Here is a 17810-nt window from a genome sequence, read left to right as displayed (position 1 = left end):
CTAACTGAAGACTGCAGAGAGCAGCACTAGTCACGCAATCAGTGTGAGAAACTGCTGGCATCATCGATATAAGATATTTATGGCATCATTTTATATTAAATATGTAATTTGTTTGTTAGGTATGAAGACATTTGCATAACTTAACTGTTATTTTCTCAAGATTTAAAGACAACAATCGTTCTAAAGACAATCCTATTAAACTTTTACATCATTGGTACATTAAAATTGCTTATGTTGGTTAATAGTTATATAAGGTCAACATCTTTGGCGGGTATTATGGTGATCATAACAATGTATCGTGCCGTGTCGTGAAGAAAGTTTAAGAAACATTGTCTGAATATTTGTAATGGGGATTCAGGGTTTGATACCATTTTTGGAGAAAGCAAGTCGCAGAGTCAATATTGAACAGTATGCTGGCTGCTGTGTAGCTATTGATGCCTATTGTTGGTTGCATAGGGGGGCATATACTTGTGTTGAAAAACTTGCAAGGGGAGAACCATGTGATGCGTAAGAAATTTTAATCTGTGATTAATATTATGTGTTAAGTCGCTCTTAGACAAGAATCACTAATTCCTATTTTGCTTTCATGAAACCAAAGTCATCTGTTTTGGTTAATCCAAAATGTTTCATTTATGTATTTAATAATATAACTGCATTTAATTGATTTTGGATTTAACTACGAAACACCATCATTCTTATTAGATTTCTGTGAATTTTTATATCATGTCTAAGCTGTATTCATAATGAATTTCAATAAAGTTCTTCTTATATTGTATAAGGGCATATGTATGAAAGCTCAATTAAAATTGTGGTGTGTCCGAAAAATTAATTGCATGGTGTCCTGCACTGGATTGGTATGTTTTCTTTCAGGTATGTGCACTACTGTATGAAGCTTGTAAATATGCTGTTGTCTCACAATATTAAACCAATTCTGGTGTTTGATGGGCAGCATTTACCAGCAAAGGCCGGAACTGAGAGGAAGCGTCATGAGTAAGTAAATCATTTTATTACTGATACAGTCTAACTCTACTTGTTGGTAGTTCAGTTGCCTTAATACATTCCTGTGAACTTTATTTTTGAGATAAATGTTCTATTGTGTTTCCCTACTGTTTCTGTGATCCACTGTTACTTTTGATATCCTATTTTCAATATATCTTTATGATATGATGACCAGTTAGTTTACCTTCTTGTTTGTTGCCCTGATGATGGAGGCATTAAGAACCTATGAAATGTTGGTCAGTTTCTACCAGACTGTGTGGTATAACGTACACCAAGACAATCATCTTCAGAGTCTGTAATTGTGTTGATACAGATAATACAGTTTATTTCCACACATTTTTTTCTAACAAATTCAAATTTATCAAGTTTATGAAGTTGGGTTAGTTTGAATTACTTCCTAAGTATATATTTGTGTTGTGTCTTTTATTGGCAAAAACTGTTTGATAATTTGTGTTTCATTTATGGTTACCAGATCCAACACTGCAATGTCATAAAGTAAATTAAACTCAACTTATTCTAACATGTCCTAATTGTCACTCAATTTTGATTCATTTTTTAAATATGAGAAAAAAATATTTGCATTTCCTTCACCAATAAAAGTGCAGATGTCTGTAAGTAAATAGTGTTAATTCATGAAAACATAATACAAACAAAATGGATGTAAGTGTCATATGTACAGCACTTAATACCTGTGACAAGCATGTGACTTCTCTCAGTCTAGGTCTGATGTGGCATATATTTTCAGGTCCCGTCAAAGCAGTCGGAAGCGTGCAGCTGAACTGCTTCGGGCTGGACAGAGAGATGAAGCCAGAAACTTCTTGAAGCGGTGTATTGACATAACACATAACATGGCACTGGCATTGATTCACGAGTGTCGTCGTCGTAATGTGGATTGCATCGTGGCCCCTTACGAGGCAGATGCACAACTTGCATACCTCAATCTGAAAAACATTGCTCAGATTGTCATAACAGAGGACTCAGATCTTGTGCTCTTTGGTTGCAGAAAGGTGTGGTGACCCAGTGAAGCATACTAATTTAATTTATTGCTGCTGGATTAATTTTTAAATAAGGCATGAAATTTCATGTATGGTGGCAGTGGTTCAGATTTAACCTAAAATATAAATATAAAATATTTATCCTGGAGATGTTTCCAGGGTTGGCTAGTTGTACTGGTTTTTAAATGTTTATGAAGGTTGAATTGTAATGCTATTTTATTTGACAAATTTACATTTGACCCTTCTCCATTTTAATAATTTAATTGCCCTATGAACATACAAGTTTTGAAGACCTTTCACTTTGTTCTGGTCTCTTTATGTAGCTGATTATTTTGCAGTTCTTCATGGATGCTTCTTCTGCTTTAGTCATGTCCCATTATTCGTAAAAAGCCACATAAACTAAGTACAGATTTCATCATGTTTATCAGATATGTGGGTTTTTGTATACGATACCCAGTCATTGTATCCACTGCATGTTTTGCTTTTAGGTTCTATTCAAGATGGATGTAGCAGGAAATGGTCTGTTGGTTGAACATGAGCGCCTTCACCTGGCGATGGGCATCCGGCCAGAGAACTTCAGTTCAGACAAGTTTCGTTACATGTGCATCCTCTCAGGCTGTGACTACCTACCATCTTTACCTGGCATTGGTCTCTTCAAAGCATGCAAGTTTATCACGAGGACACTTGATACCGATATTCATCGGGTGAGGAGTTCCACACTTTGTATTCATAGCAGGAAGAGGGGAATGAAATATGTAGCATGCATGGGAGGAAAGAGGGGATGTCTACAATATTTTGGTTGCACAGTCTTACTGAACGGACATTCGGAAGACTTTTGGCATAGATGATATATAATATAAAATGTATCTTTGAGAAAGGGGTTGTAAAGAAATGTATTGGATAAGGATGTGGTCACATGGTGGACTTTTGTAGATGCAGTTATGAACTTTTCCATGTCACAAACCTATAAAACATAAAGTTCATATAAATAATATTTCAAAATTTGGTTCTTGCTTCAGAGAGAACATGACACTTAGGATTTGAGGTTTTCATGATGGCGAGTCTGAAGATGGCTGTCTTCCGGGTTGTAGGGATCAACACCGTGATGATGGATGCAGCAAGGACCCCTGAAAAGTTGATAAACGTCTGCCAGACCACGAGGTGCTGCAACCCAGAAGACAGCCATCTTAAAACATAACATGGTTACTTTACTGATTTTTCCAATTGCTGACAAAACTTAATGTCAGCCCATTGCTCAAGAGAGTCCCACTTCAGAGACTTAGATGTACTTCACTCACCTTTAGGACCTACCATGTATATAAATTTAATGATGCCTGAATGATTCCACAGTGTGTATGGTCCGTAGGCATGTTCCTTCTTCTGTCTTGGAATGTTTTGAATCTGTCACATATGACAGTATCTAATTCTATATTGCTTTGGGTTTAACCTTATCATCTGAGTATTTCATCTATAATTGCAGGCATTGTCTCGGTTGCCAGGACACCTGAATATGAAATCTCTGACGGTATCTGATGAATATCGCAATGAGTTTTTGCTGGCAGATGCTGCATTTAAGTATCAGTTGGTGTTTGATCCACTGTCACGCAGACTGACACGTTTAAATGAACCCCTTGAACCTGAGAAAGTCACAGATTATGCTGGCAAGATGGTGCCTGATGATACTGCTTATCAGCTTGCACTTGGCAACCTTGACCCATTTACGTTACAGAAGGTTGGCGATTTTAACCCAGATGCTGTAAAACCGGTAGGTTCTTAAATGTAGTTTGTATGTAGGTCTTACATTTGTCCAACCTTTATGAGAGACACGTTTTTGTGGGATTCAAGCAAAATTAAATTTGGTACAAAATTGGAAAGATATATTTAAAGAAAATAAAGTATATATTTTCATGTTTTTTTCCATGTCATTAACCTTGGTATTTATTTGTTGCCATTAGACTTGCAGAATTTTTGCTGGATGGATTAATCTTCATGATTTAATTTACAGACTCAAAATGTCAAGACGTGCTCATGGAATCAGATTCCAGTGGCACCGCACATCAGCATCTGGTCACAAGACTACAAGATACCAACTATGGGTTTGAAACAGGACCCACGACAGGTGGACAGACAATCAACAAAGGGCAAGGTGCTCAGAAAACAAGTTTCATTAATTACTCAGTCAAAAAGGCAACATGAGGGTAAGATACTTCATAAACATGTGTTAATAGATCATAGAACCTTATGATTGGTTGCTGGGTAATTGCAGAAGTTATATATATTGTTTGCAGATGTTTCGGATTTCTGTAGTGATGCAGATCTGACTGCCATTTATCTGAGTCAGTCTGTACAAGGTCAATTTAGTAAGAGGAGAAGATCTGACAGCTGTGAATTGGATGAAACTGAAGTTGAGAAAGCGAACAGGTAATGGCTCTGCCCATTGCGGCTCTGTTAGACAGGTTTGATAACCGTGGTGCTTAATGATAATCTGTTGTTAAGATGGTAGTGCCTCGTAACATTTGTTCTCTATAACGCTCGGATGTTTCCTTATGAATAATACCTTATGGAGTTCACCTTTGACTTCAGAATTTAGACTGAGTTTCTTGGTACAAAGCGTTCAGGTCAATACTTGACACTGACTTACAGGAAGTACCTGTTGGATGGTGAAAATTACATAAAGAGGAGCTTCATAATTTGTACTCATCACCCAGTATTGTTACGGTGATCGCATCAAAGAGTATGAGATGGGACATGCAGCACAAATGGGAGAAATTATAAATGTATACAGAATTGTGATCAGAAAATCTCAACGATGGATAGCGTTTACAGGCATAATCATAGATGGCAGAATATTGTTATAATGGATATTAGAGAAATTGGGTGTAGGTGTGTGGAGTCAGTTCTTGATGCAATTCACTATTGGTCCTTTGTAAAGATGATACATATTTCCTTAAGATACATTTCAGTGGTATCCTCCCATCTATGCCTAGGTCCTCTGAGTGATCTCTTCACTCCAGGATTTCCACGCAAAATTTTATACACATTCCCCACTCATGTATTTCATAAGATGTTGTGTAAGCCAAGAAAGAAAGAAATGTTAAGTAAGCTTGAGATTTTCCTTTGTTGTGATTCACAGTCCTGATAATACACCCATGAAGCAGGATGCTGCTGTGACTGAGACACATGCCTCATTAGAGGGTGCATTGGAGATGACACCTCTGGAGCAGAGTTCTCCAAACAAGCTGACGTCTCCTGTCCTGATGACAGGAAAGAACAAGAGAAATCCTTTCCTCAAGCAGATACATCCTGATAGTCCTAGGAAGGATCTGACAGGATTTTCATCAAGTCTGTATGCTGTAGAAGGGACCCAAGAACAGAAGTTCGGTGCCATTGGCAAGTTTGATAGATACAGGTGGTCTAAGACTGATAACACAACTGTAGTTCAGAGCAGGTGAGAGGGAGTGTATGAATTTTTTAACTCAAACTTGGAGTCTGACTTGAAGTGGTCGCTTGTTTTTATTCTCTTTGCGGTACCTATATTCTAAGAATTGAAAACTTGGATTTCTGTGCCATTGCTCTCAGTTTCAAGGCCATTTGCTTTCATTGTCTATTTTTGTGCTTGCATTTTTCTCTTGCCTCTGACAAAGTCAGAATATTTTGAATGTGAGGAGTATCAGGCCCCCCTCATCATGATTTACGTATCACATCGTGCTGAAAATGAGTGATCCTCAAACTCTTTAGTTTGAATCTCTCTTTATATAAATAAAATAGTTTGAGTGGCCCATGCCTTAAAAATGACTTAGGATGTGATTTCATAATATTAAAATGTTTACTTTTGAACTTTAAAGATATCTGTCAGGTAATCTTTCTCATAAATTGTGAGTGCAGAATTTAATGTGGCCATTTTGTATCAATTACGTATAATATAATTAGACCATAAAAAAATCACATCTCCCTGCAGGCCTGCAGTTTGCACATGAGAAGTGCAGTTGTAGATTAACTCTGCCAGTCATCTTCCTGACAACAGAAGTGAACTTCTTTACTATTGGTGGGGTGGCCATTAGTCACATTTCTTCTGTTTAGTTGGCAAGCCAGGGCACTGTGCGTTGTCATCATGACAGTGACTTTTCTGCATGTATAAGCTTTTGGTTCTGAATGAAAACATTTGTGTGCTGCCATGCAGACACAGTTTATTTCTCTTATAAAGTTACTAGTGGTGTGTGCTTCTACTATAATTCCACTTTAGCACCCAAGTACGCTCTCGGTCCATTCTACTGCCTCACCAGCTTTATAATTCTTATTTTTTCAGGTACTTCAGCAAGCAAAACAACTCTAACAAAAAGGGTGTGACTGAAGCTACAGATAAAAAATGTGAACAACCCCTAAAAATGATTGCAAAATTACAAAATCTGTCAAATATGTTAGATAAGTGTGAAGGTACTGGCTCATTGGACATTGAAAGCTACATAGCTGATTCTCCGAGTAACGAAATTCAAGTGAAGTGTGATGCTGCGAAAGGCCCTGAAAGCTGTAAGACAACAAATGCAATATCTGTGCTTACCATGCTTGAGGTAACTGGCAGAAAGCAATCCAATGATAATCTGACAAACAAACGTTCATTAGAGCATCACAAATCACATTCAAGCCAAATCATTAAATCCTGTTCAGGTAACAGTATTCAGGCTTTGCCATCAGGGAAGAAATCTATTTCAAAGTCTTTTTCTTGGTCTGATAACAGATTTGGTTTCCAGAAGTCTGAAAGTGTCACATCTCTTATGAGATCAGATGCTGTGATAAAAGACTTTAAGAACCCTTTCAGGAAGACAGACTCATGTCACAAAGAAAACTTTTTGGTGACTGAAACTGTAAAGGCTTCCCCCTCCTTGCAGTCACCACTGCCAATTGAAAAGGAAGAAGACTTAGTAGATGACCAAAATTTGGTTGACAGTGGTCTAGAACTGGGTCCTGTTACTTCATGCCATCAGCCAGCGACATCTCTCACTGTCACAGTGGTAAGTGCTTGTTTCCTCTGCAATGGGCTTTTGATTACAAATAAAAATAAAGGTAAAGGTGGCCAGCGTCTAAGCATCACTGCTTTGCTACCTTGACAACAAGACCAATTACCCAATTGAATAGAGGCTGGGTGTCTGAATATCTTATTTATACCAAGGCATACATATTAGTCATTACTAAAAAAAATATTTTCATGAGGTATGCCTTCTTTCAGGACTCCATGACTGTTGATGAAGGTTTTCATAGCCCAAGCTCACCTGTGCTCAATCAGTCTCAATCTCTGGGATTCAAGAGTAAAGATGGTGTTCGTTATCGACCACACCTGAAGAAGAGCAATGGTAAACAGCAGACTTTGCTCAGCATGTTTGCCTTCAGGAAGAAGTAAGTTCACACCTATTTTGGGGCCTAATGCCTTTATATATGTTATGAGTGGCCCGTACAGTAGGGGCACTGATGATCTCAGGATACAGTATTGGTTCTAAGTTCACTGAGAAGCTACGGCATGAATGCAAATCTAAATGTCATGGCTACTGTTGAACTTTAAAAGCTGCATTTTTAGGTGTTCTTCACACTTCAGCATAAGTGAAGAAAACCTTATGGGCCTGACCATGTCTGTCTATTTGTCATGGTTTTTAGCAATAATGTGACCAGAGGTCAGTGTTGCAGAAGTGTGAATCGAGATTGTTGGATCATATTGCTGCAACTGTTGTCTTGGAAATAATTTTTGCATTTGTTATTCTCTTATTTGCCCTGCTGACATAATTCCCCATTATGTGGTGTGAAGTACACCTTTTGACCTTCCAGTATTATTAACTTATTGTTTCCTGTGGCTGTAAAGTTGCCTGGGTACATGGGTATGATTTTGTCACAGAATTTCATTTTTGAAGGTGTCTCTCTTTGTGGGATGTTGTGCCATGTAGTCAGGTAGAAGCTTACTGATGTTTCAGAGGTGCTTACAGTCACCATTTCCATTTGTGTTTGTTTTGATAATATAAAAGAATAAACAGTCACCCTGATGTGAAAATATGTAACAAATTTAATAAGCCAGCGAGTTAAAACATAAAGAAGTTTTTGTTATTTGTTTCAGGCCAAAGTTGCAGCACATGTGAGGCTACTACGTGACATTGTATGACTGTGCACATTGTGATTTCACAGGACATTGGTCTGTAGTAGTCATGACAACCTATGCATGTGTACAGGAAGACGCGCTCCTTATGTGTTCTGGCCCAAAATATCACAGAAAAGAAAGACTGAGTGAATATGTTTCTTTAGGCTCTGTTTTGGCGAGTATTCAGTTTATCTCGTTGTGCTGCTTTTGAAAACTATGCAAAACAACAGGATGGTATACTGTACTGACTATTAAAATTCCATACTATTCGGCTGTTACAGACCTCAACTTAATATTTGTCAGTGGAATGATGGATTTGAGTAGTAAATTGAACACAATCTTAAATGGAAGAAGTATAAAACCCTTGTAACCATTCATATTTAAAGCTGATTGAAAAAGAATACAAGACATATTTGTTTCCACTGTTTTTATATGCTATCATTTATATTACCAGTGTTTGTGCATTTTTGATTGTCTCAATATAATACAATAAGTACAAGCAGTGGTAGATACTAAATTAACTATGAAACCACATTTTTAATGAACACTGAACTGTCTGGGTGCATGTAGAATGCTAGGTTGGGAGGATGTCTTGTTATTCCATTCATTTGCATCCTTAAACTTGGAAACCGTTTGTCAGGTGTTTATGAATTAGTATAAAGAGATTGTAATAAAATAACAATATCTGATAAGGTCTTCTCCAGCTATCAGCCCTGTTAGATGTTGAATAATCATCTAACATGGCTGACAGCCCGAGAAGACTTTATAAATGAAAGCCACCGTGAAAGCTTCACATCACATAATCAATATCTGTTACACAGCTTATCTTGATTGTTTTTTAAGTATGAAATTATTTACGGCCTACAGAGGGTACATCTCGCCGTACAACATGATTCAACCACCAGATTGAAGCAATACCACACTGAGCTTGGATTATGTTGGTACCGACGTTATGGAACAATACTACCAACACATTTTCATAATTTGGTTATCATACCTCCTCACACATCCTATTACCTGGATATAAGCTCGGAATTTCAAAATGGCGTCTTTGAACACCTTCGTTTTTGTTACGTAGCAAAGTTCTGCATTTAGCCTGCAGATGGCAGCATACCTTTAAAATTTTATTAAGCAAGGCAGACCATTGTCGGTACTTTGTCATTTATTTCGGGTATATTTTTAAATATTAAATAATTTATTTTAATACTAATATCCTTGCAGTGTTTCAAGAGGGGTGTATTTAGGCTTACTATAAAATTTGGCCACCAGATGGAAGCACCAACTCAGTTCAGATTATGTTGGTATCCCTTGTGCCTGACAGAGTGACCAACTCATTTTCATTTCTTTTCTGTCATACCTCCTCGCATATCCTACTAGCTGAATACAAGCCGGATTTCAAAATGGCGTCTCCAAATATACCCACGTGGTTGTTATGTAGCATAGTTTAGCACTTGGCCTCCAGATGGCAGCAGTTTCAATTGTTTATTATGCAACGCAGACCATTCTCTGTCCCAAATGGACCTTCAAGGGTTCTTTTAAATGTTTAATAGTTTATTTTAATATTAATATTAATTGGAATGTCTCAAGAGGGGTGTATTTAATCTTATTATATAGTTTAGTCACGAGAGGGAGGCAATACCAACAAACTAAGTTGGTATCCCTTGTGTCTGACAGAGTGACCAACTCATTTTCATTTCTTTTCCGTCATACCTCCTCGTATATCCTACTAGCTGAATACAAGTCGGATTTCAAAATGGCGTCTCCAAACATACCCACGTGGTTGTTATGTAGCATAGTTTAGCACTTGGCCTGCAGATGGCAGTAGTTTCAATTATTTATTATGCAACACAGACCATTCTCTGTTCCAAATGGACTTTCAAGGGTTCTTTTAAATGTTTAATAATTTATTTTAATGTTAATATTAATTGGAATGTCTCAAGAGGGGTGTATTTAATCTTATTATATAGTTTAGTCACGAGAGGGAGGCAATACCAACAAACTAAGTTGGTATGCCTTGTGTCTGACAGAGTGACCAACTCATTTTCATTTCTTTTCCGTCATACCTCCTCGTATATCCTACTAGCTGAATACAAGTCGGATTTCAAAATGGCGTTTCCAAACATATACCCACGTGGTTGTTATGTAGCATAGTTTAACACTTGGCCTCCAGATGGCAGTAGTTTCAATTATTTATTATGCAACGCAGACCATTCTCTGTCCCAAATGGACTTTAAAGGATTCTTTTAAATGTTTAATAATTTATTTTAATATTAATATTAATTGGAATGTCTCAAGAGGGGTGTATTTAATCTTATTATATAGTATAGTCACGAGAGGGAAGCAATACCAACAAACTAAGTTGGTATCCCTTGTGTCGCACAGAGTGACCAACTCATTTTCATTTCTTTGCTGTCATACCTCCTCGTACATCCTACTAGCTGAATACAAGTGGGATTTCAAAATGGCGTTTCCAAACATATACCCACGTGGTTGTTATGTAGCATAGTTTAACACTTGGCCTCCAGATGGCAGTAGTTTCAATTATTTATTATGAAGCGCAGACCATTCTCAGTCCCAAATGGACTTTCAAGGGTTCTTTTAAATGTTTAATAATTTATTTTAATATTAATATTAATTGGAATGTCTCAAGAGGGGTATATTTAAGCTTATTATATAGTTTAGTCACCAGAGGGGAGCAACACCAACAAACTAAGTTGGTATCCCTTGTGCCTGACAGAGTGACCAACTCATTTTCATTTCTTTTCTGTCATACCTCCTCGGATATCCTACTAGCTGAATACAAGCCGGATTTCAAAATGGCGTCTCCGAACATAGTCACGTGGTCGTTGCGTAGCATAGTTTAGCACTTGACCTCCAGATGGCAGTCAAGTTTCAATTATTTATTAAGCAAAGCAGACCATTTTCTGACCCTTATGGCATTTTGAAAGGTGTATTTTTTAAATATTACATTATTTATTTTAATATTAATATTTCTTGGAGTGTCTCAAGAGGGATGTATTTAATCCTATTATATAGTTTGGCCACCAGAGGGAAGACACACCACAGTCAGCTCAGATTATGTTGGTATCCCTTTTATAGGACAATGTGACCAACACATTTTCGTATTAAGATTTGTCATACCTCCTCGGACATCCTATTACCTGGATGCAAGCTCAGAATTTCAAAATGGCGGTTTCGTGTACAATATGATGATTGTCTCATTGCATACTTTCGCGTTTAGCCTGCAGAGGGCAATACAGCTTTAGCATTTCTGTAGCACTGCCGGCCATTTTCAGTCCTGTATGGATTTTTAAGGGGGAATTTCTTGTAATAAGTTATCTATTTTAATCTTAAAGGTCCTTGGTAGGTATCATATTTAACGTTGAATAACGTTTATAAAATCATGGTACACTCGACGTTAACTAAGATGTAACGTTGGTGTGTAACTTCTTCAAACGCTAATAACTCGAGACCTATGTAAGATAGAGAATATAAACCTGTATGTAAATTAAAGAGTAAAGTGCTTTTTCTACATAATGTTTACTTTATTCTATAATGCATATTTAACACATTTTTGAAATAAGTACCCAAAACTTGTAATAACTATTCCCTCGTTCCTTCAACCGCTTGCCACGTCTAAAGCGGAGGAGTTAGATCTGGACAGATTGCGAGAGAAATACGTAAATAAGCACGAGCTTTTGAAATTTGCAAACAGATTTCTGCTAACTCTTACTGTTTAGGAGTTTTGGCCATTTATTTGGTAACAAAGAACGGTTCTAGAGTGAGTGTGTTGAATACATGACCACACTATGTTCAGCAAAGGTCCTTCAGTTCAATTTACAGTGAAGCCCAGATTATCAATATACAGGTAATTGTTGACATATGACTAGCGAAATACAAATTAATATGGTGTTGAGGCAGTATTTGGGCAAGCCATTTGTATGATTTGATATACTAAAGATGTGTGATATTTTGAGGTATGATTTAAGGAGTAACGATTGATGTTACGTTTTGATTATGAACAATGAAATGAAACATGAAGATTGAGCGTATTTGTAATTGGTGTTATTTGCAGATAGTGATAAATGGAACATGTAATTGAACTTCTTATAAGACTATTCATTTATAAATTTGATAATATCTGGCGTGAATGGGTGTCGGCTGTCGGAGAAGAAGGTAGAAGATCCTTGAACTTATCGCCATTGAACGAAGTTGAAGTCTTATATAGAAGTCGGAACTTTTTGGTGATAAATAAAAGGCATGATATTGTAATAAACAGTGATGATCCAACAGTTAAGGTAGGTAATTTTGTTTAGATTAATACGATTGTTTACCTACAGTCTGCCATATAGTTAGTATTAAAAGTGAATGTCATATATTTATCTTCTTCAGTGTTTAGTCCCTCTTTGCTTCCATATTTCATAAATATATGATATTTGTGTATCATATTATAACATAATTTTTATAAATATTTGTTTGTTTATTTACTCGTTAGGTATCATTGCAGTTACAGCTTCGAGAGTTGTTTCCAGATTTGGTAAATCCAAACTTACAACATGACTTCTATTTTGTGCACAGACTAGATTATGCAACTAGTGGTATAATTTGCATAGCATTACACAAGAAAGCATGTTCTGCAGCTACAGTTGCTTTTAGTGAAAGGAAAACAAAGAAATACTACTTGGCACTGTTACGTGGTCATGTAGCTTGTGAAATTATGGACATATATAAACCAATTGGAGAAGACAGTGAACAGAAAAGTGGTAATCACCGCATGTGTACTGCATCAGATCCACATTGCATATCTCCCAGATCTGCACATACACGGATGTTGGTGCTGCAGCTTGGATTTTATGATCAGTACCCAGCAACGAAAGTATTACTTAGGCCAGTCACTGGCAGAAGGCATCAGCTTCGAGTCCATTGTGCAGACATTGGTCACACAATTGTTGGCGACTATACTTACAGTAATCGACAGGATGTGCTTCCTCACAGAATGTTTCTACATGCTTTCAGGTGAGAGGCACTAACAACAGCAGAGTGGTTAGTACTCTAGCTTTTTACTTGGGAAGTTCCAGGTTTGATTCTTAACCTGGATATTAGATACTCTGAACACTTTGTGGTTTACCTCTGTCTCCCTAGGCAAATGCTGGATAGTTTCTTATCTACATCCTTTCAAATTCATTATTTAATAATCATTATATCATTCAGTTCTATATAATTTGAGCTACTGATAGCATTGTTAAATTAGTTATACATAAAATAAATAAGTTTCCCTTTCACCATACATAATTTTCCTCATGTCTCATTTGATGATAAAAAGTTTCTGCAGTGGATACAATATAATAAAATACATGAACTTCATTTTAATAAATTGGTATATGATGTGCAGGTTGATCCTTGTGAACACTGTGGAGCCATTGACTTTGCAAACGGTGGATCCATTTTCCAGTGACATTGCTGCCAACAAATGGACTCCTGTGGAAACCCTGAATAGTACTGACAGTTCATCATTCTCGAAACTTGATATAGAAGGGGACTCCTGATATTAAGGATAGAATTGTCCTGCTTGGTCTGTTGCTGTTTGTGTTCCAAAGCTGTGAGTTAGGAGAGCATATTTTTGTTATTTATGTATTTTATACATCAACATTTTCCTTGTAGATGTTGGTGCTGAAGGATTAACAAGCATACAGTTGGTGTGATGCATTTTAGAATTTTTAAAGACTTGAAATTGTACCATGTTTCTAGGATTTAATTCACTGCGGCATAGCAGACCAATGCTCAGGAGGAAGCCCTTGGTATGATCAGTATTGATTATGTCAGAAGCCACTCTGAAAGCTGGCCATACCTGCTTTGATGTTAGAAGCTAAATTAAAAAGTTAGGATAATAAAGTGATAACTTTCAATCAATTTTTAAATGTTTCCAGCACCTACTGCATCAGTGTACTGTTGTATCACTGAAGCTAACTACTGGTGTTCCCTTTGAACAGCATGTTTTGATTGTGTTAAGTTTACATCTGTGCTGCCTCACTATACTTTACAGTTTGAAATATAAAATGAAAAAGCAATGTATTTTCATTGGATGAACTGTATTATTTCCTCTGGAAATGTGTTAGACTTTGTTGTATATCAGTGATATTTCAGTGTGGGGTGAAGATTCTTAAGACCTTATGATATAATAGTAACCTTATGACATATGTAGTTAATGTGACTATCACATATATTCCCAGTAGTGCAAGATTCCAAATAGACACAACTACAAGATTTAATACTCATGAAGGGAGAACAAAAGAATGGCTGTTGTTTTGATTCTCTGTATTCCTCTGAACTTGAATATGAAGGTAAGTCGAAAAGCAGTGACATTTATGAAAGTATGACAGTTCAGTATGGCAATCAGTATGTAAGCCAAAGGAAAGCACATGAAACTATTTAAAGGAGGGCATAGAAATGTTAATGTATGTTCTGGGTGGTCATTAACTATAAAGGGTTAGATTAATGGGCCTATTTGGGACAAGCAAAGAACACTGATGAAACTGCATCTGAATTGAGTCAGGAAATTTTGGAACTGTAAGTTTCTGCATTGGAAAATGGGGCATGTAGAAAAATAAGATATATTTCAAACTTTGTAATAAAATGCCTCTAAATTTCTTATTTGCTTTTTGCCGGTAGATGGAAGGGCAGCGCTCTCCTTCTTCTGGTTCGTATTCTGTCCATGGCCTCAATTCTCCTCGTAACACTCCAGATTCAATCACTGTGCCAGTGAGGCATACTTGGCAACACCCATTAGAACACATGAAAGCCTAGTCTGTTGTTTGCTACTGGTTGTGAAACGAATGCTTTCAGGATGGCTAGAAGCAACCCATCACTCGCCGTGAAATATTGTGCATGTGCATATATCCAATTACTAGCACGTATTTTCTCCTAATCAGTGGACAGTACTACCACTACCTCAGTAACAGGGTACAAAAATGTATCAAATCAATTGTTTCCAAACTATGCTTCTATGGAAAACTGGTATACCATAACTGCAGTTAAATTATAGTGGTCATTTCCCCAACTCATTTATTACTATTATTATTATTATTATTAATGAGATGTGCAGACAATGACATAACATGGCATTTTCTGCGAGTAATATAGTTCCTAGTTTAAATGAAGGCACGGAAATCTATTTTGTTTGGAAACCACTGGTTACAGTACACCTTTTCTATATATAATAGTATAATATCGAGAACAGGAATATACTTACTTTTTTGTTATACGTCAGACAGGAAGATAGAGCTTTGCGGTTCCAGGATTAATGGGTTATATTAATTAGGGATTATGAAATTCCTGGCCAGCTGACTGCTTTGAGTGAGTCCTGAATTGACAATTCTATGTGATAGTTCAGAAATGTGTGAACTTCTTAGCATGGCAAATTTGACTCCACTCTGCCTTCAACTGATTGCAGTAGCTGTACTACTGTGGGTCCTTTACACTGTCATAACCTCTTTCCCCTATTGTCCTGCCTGTAAAATGTTGTTCAAGAGGGCCTACACACTCAGGAACCAGAAACTACTGAAAGAGGATGAAATAGCAAAGTAGGGGGCTGTGGAAGAACAATGGCACTGAAAGAGCTCCATGAGCTAGTGCACTGCATGATGGAGCTGCCAGTTTTATATTAAAAACAAACTGGGTATTTTTAATTGATGGCCTTTTGCAGGTGCCCAAGAATGCATTTCTACAAGGTCTTGCTGTTGTTGTTACTTTCTGACCCTGTGACCTTATTAACACAGAACGTGGTTACTCCAAATCTTCTATGACAAAACAGGATGCAGTAATAGGATAAAATGTTGTACTGAGTAGGCATAGTAACATCAAAAACAGCAACATAAAGCCTATGCTAAACTCCGTTAACATGTCCTTCAAGCAGTGCCTCCAGCCCATTGCGATGTTATTCCCATCAGTCCATCTCTTTCTGGGCCACTCCTTCTGTCAACATTACACGATCCCTTATGCAACCGAATTTGGACAAGGTAACCTGCCAGCTACTAGTTTTTCAAAAGATAACCTGCATTCTTATCACATCTAGACAAGATTCCGCTTCTAGCAACCCTAAAAGGGAGGGATACATCTTCAATCTTAGGTGGATCTTCCATAACACAGGTACCTGTACCTAGGAATAAGTGTCAGGGAAGTGGTAGTGTCTTGGGTGAATCACATATAGCATGAGTAATAGCAACTTACTGGAAGACAGCCATCTTCATCTTCGTCCTTATCGTTGGTTTGTAGTGATGACGCAGAAACAATTTCTCTGCATCGTTCCACCGTACCCAGTCGACGGCCTTATTGCAGATGTGCACGGGCTCATGTAGAGGGATGTGCATTCCTGAATCCTCTTGGCTCAGCAAAAGTCAACGATACTCCCCATCATCTGGAGATGCAATTTCTTCACTCGTGTCTCACCAGACCTGTCAACAAGCAAGACGATTTATACAGAATGTTCAACAATTTGCACTTCACACTTTGAAATTAAAAATGTAAGAGAAATCTGTTGGCTGTTGACCCTGTCACTTATTATTTCAAAAACCAGACCCCAAAATTATGACTTCACTTGATGCTCACCTTGACTGTGAGACTCCTTGTAGTCAGTGCTCAGTGACACTTTGTGTTGGCAAAGGGATCCTGGGAGAAGCTCCCTCGACCATATATCAAGTTTCTTCACGAAGGCAGGACAAGATTTCAATAATGATTCTTGCTCAGCTCCCACTCAACATCGTTCACCTCTTGGAATGGAGATTTTTCTGTGATGATACCCAAACCAAGACAAATAAGATTACCAATCATGTAAATCTTATTCAGTTCTCAATGAAAGTTCAAATTTTAGCATTCATTTGTAGTGGATAACATGTAAAAATTTCAGACAAATTCAGATGTCCATAATATAAGAACAAGATACAGATATAACCTTCATGCGCCAAATTCTAACCTCAGTAAATATAAAAAAAGGAGTTTACTACCAGGAATTAAGTTTTTCAATAATCTTCCACCTACTATCAAAATTTTAAATCATGGCATAAAAATGTTCACGCCAGCGTTAAAAGAGTATCTCCTATCTCACTCCTCCTACTCAGTAGAAGAATCTACATCACCCAATAAGTCTCAATTATCATAAATGCATGTAGGAAATAATGGCGGTTTCTCATCATAATTATTTTGCTGTAATACTAGTTCGAAAAATCTGTAAATAGCTGTTATAACTTTGTATTTATATTTGTGCTATGACGTGTTCTACATCCTTGGCTTAGGCCTACGAAGGATCTACGGAATGTAAATAAATTCTATTCTATTCTATCCCCGGATACAGGTAGTCCAAGACAATTGGAACGTTACAATGGAATCTTACATGTAATAAATCCTTTCACATTCAATAGCTCTGTACTTTACAGAGCATGTATTTACGAGTTTCGTAGTTGGGCTCGAAGGAAGTATCTTTTTTCGTAACATATCTGGAACGCACAAGTAGGGCTGTCTTTATTACTCTGTTAATGGCATGTCTCCAAATAAACTCCGACTCCAATAATTTCCAAACACTTTGGACTCACTGAAACCAAAGTATAGTAAGCTGACGTATTACTTGCCACTAACAAATACATTAATATTTCGGTAAAATGTTCCCCCTTCCACATTTTGTGTACCTATTTCTGTAGAAAAAGGTT

General features: G+C 37.1%; 2 protein-coding genes and 1 long non-coding RNA gene across 4 annotated transcripts; 2 read left to right on the top strand and 1 right to left on the bottom strand.

The window, feature by feature from the left end:
* Positions 1 to 33: 33 nt before the first annotated feature.
* On the top strand, positions 34 to 8539 carry tos (Exonuclease tos). Of its 2 annotated transcripts, none has more exons than XM_022071379.2 (11): positions 34 to 119; positions 871 to 990; positions 1745 to 2006; positions 2483 to 2698; positions 3475 to 3759; positions 4000 to 4192; positions 4283 to 4415; positions 5128 to 5442; positions 6301 to 7003; positions 7219 to 7385; positions 8092 to 8539. In XM_022071379.2, exons 2-11 carry the CDS (start codon positions 887 to 889, stop codon positions 8111 to 8113), a joined length of 2400 nt encoding a protein of 799 aa, XP_021927071.2. In that variant the 5' UTR covers positions 34 to 119; positions 871 to 886; the 3' UTR covers positions 8114 to 8539. The 2 variants fall into 2 exon arrangements, with proteins under 2 accessions (XP_021927071.2, XP_021927070.2); XM_022071378.2 differs by lacking the exon at positions 34 to 119 and adding an exon at positions 179 to 507.
* Positions 8540 to 12197: 3658 nt separating this feature from the next.
* Positions 12198 to 14759, top strand: LOC110833403 (pseudouridylate synthase RPUSD1). Its single transcript, XM_022071442.2, has 3 exons — positions 12198 to 12410; positions 12608 to 13128; positions 13505 to 14759. The coding sequence occupies exons 1-3, from the start codon at positions 12198 to 12200 to the stop codon at positions 13656 to 13658; spliced, it is 888 nt and encodes a 295-aa protein (XP_021927134.1). The 3' UTR covers positions 13659 to 14759.
* LOC110833408 (uncharacterized) lies at positions 13286 to 17783 on the bottom strand. The gene is made up of 4 exons (XR_002544202.2): positions 17498 to 17783; positions 16717 to 16895; positions 16339 to 16562; positions 13286 to 13709 (listed from the first exon to the last, which is right to left on the bottom strand). It is a non-coding gene; the product is annotated as an uncharacterized LOC110833408 (long non-coding RNA).
* Positions 17784 to 17810: the final 27 nt, after the last annotated feature.

This window comes from Zootermopsis nevadensis, unplaced genomic scaffold (genome assembly GCF_977971745.1).
Source record: "Zootermopsis nevadensis isolate Lab colony 2312 unplaced genomic scaffold, Znev_1.0 Znev_ptg000012l, whole genome shotgun sequence".
NCBI lineage: Eukaryota > Metazoa > Arthropoda > Insecta > Blattodea > Termopsidae > Zootermopsis > Zootermopsis nevadensis.
The sequence above is the reverse complement of the archived record's forward strand: the minus strand, read 5'-3'. Positions and strand labels throughout refer to the sequence as shown.

Excerpts from the sequence above, each read along its gene's own strand:
- tos (XM_022071378.2), top strand. The coding sequence starts at position 347 with ATGGGGATTCAGGGTTTGATACCATTTTTGGAGAAAGCAAGTCGCAGA. Across the intron at positions 2,699-3,474 it reads TTGATACCGATATTCATCGG|GCATTGTCTCGGTTGCCAGG; the intron begins GTGAGGAGTTCC and ends CTATAATTGCAG. Across the intron at positions 7,004-7,218 it reads CATCTCTCACTGTCACAGTG|GACTCCATGACTGTTGATGA; the intron begins GTAAGTGCTTGT and ends GCCTTCTTTCAG.
- LOC110833403 (XM_022071442.2), top strand. The coding sequence starts at position 12,198 with ATGGAACATGTAATTGAACTTCTTATAAGACTATTCATTTATAAATTT. Across the intron at positions 12,411-12,607 it reads GTGATGATCCAACAGTTAAG|GTATCATTGCAGTTACAGCT; the intron begins GTAGGTAATTTT and ends TTTACTCGTTAG. Across the intron at positions 13,129-13,504 it reads ATGTTTCTACATGCTTTCAG|GTTGATCCTTGTGAACACTG; the intron begins GTGAGAGGCACT and ends TATGATGTGCAG.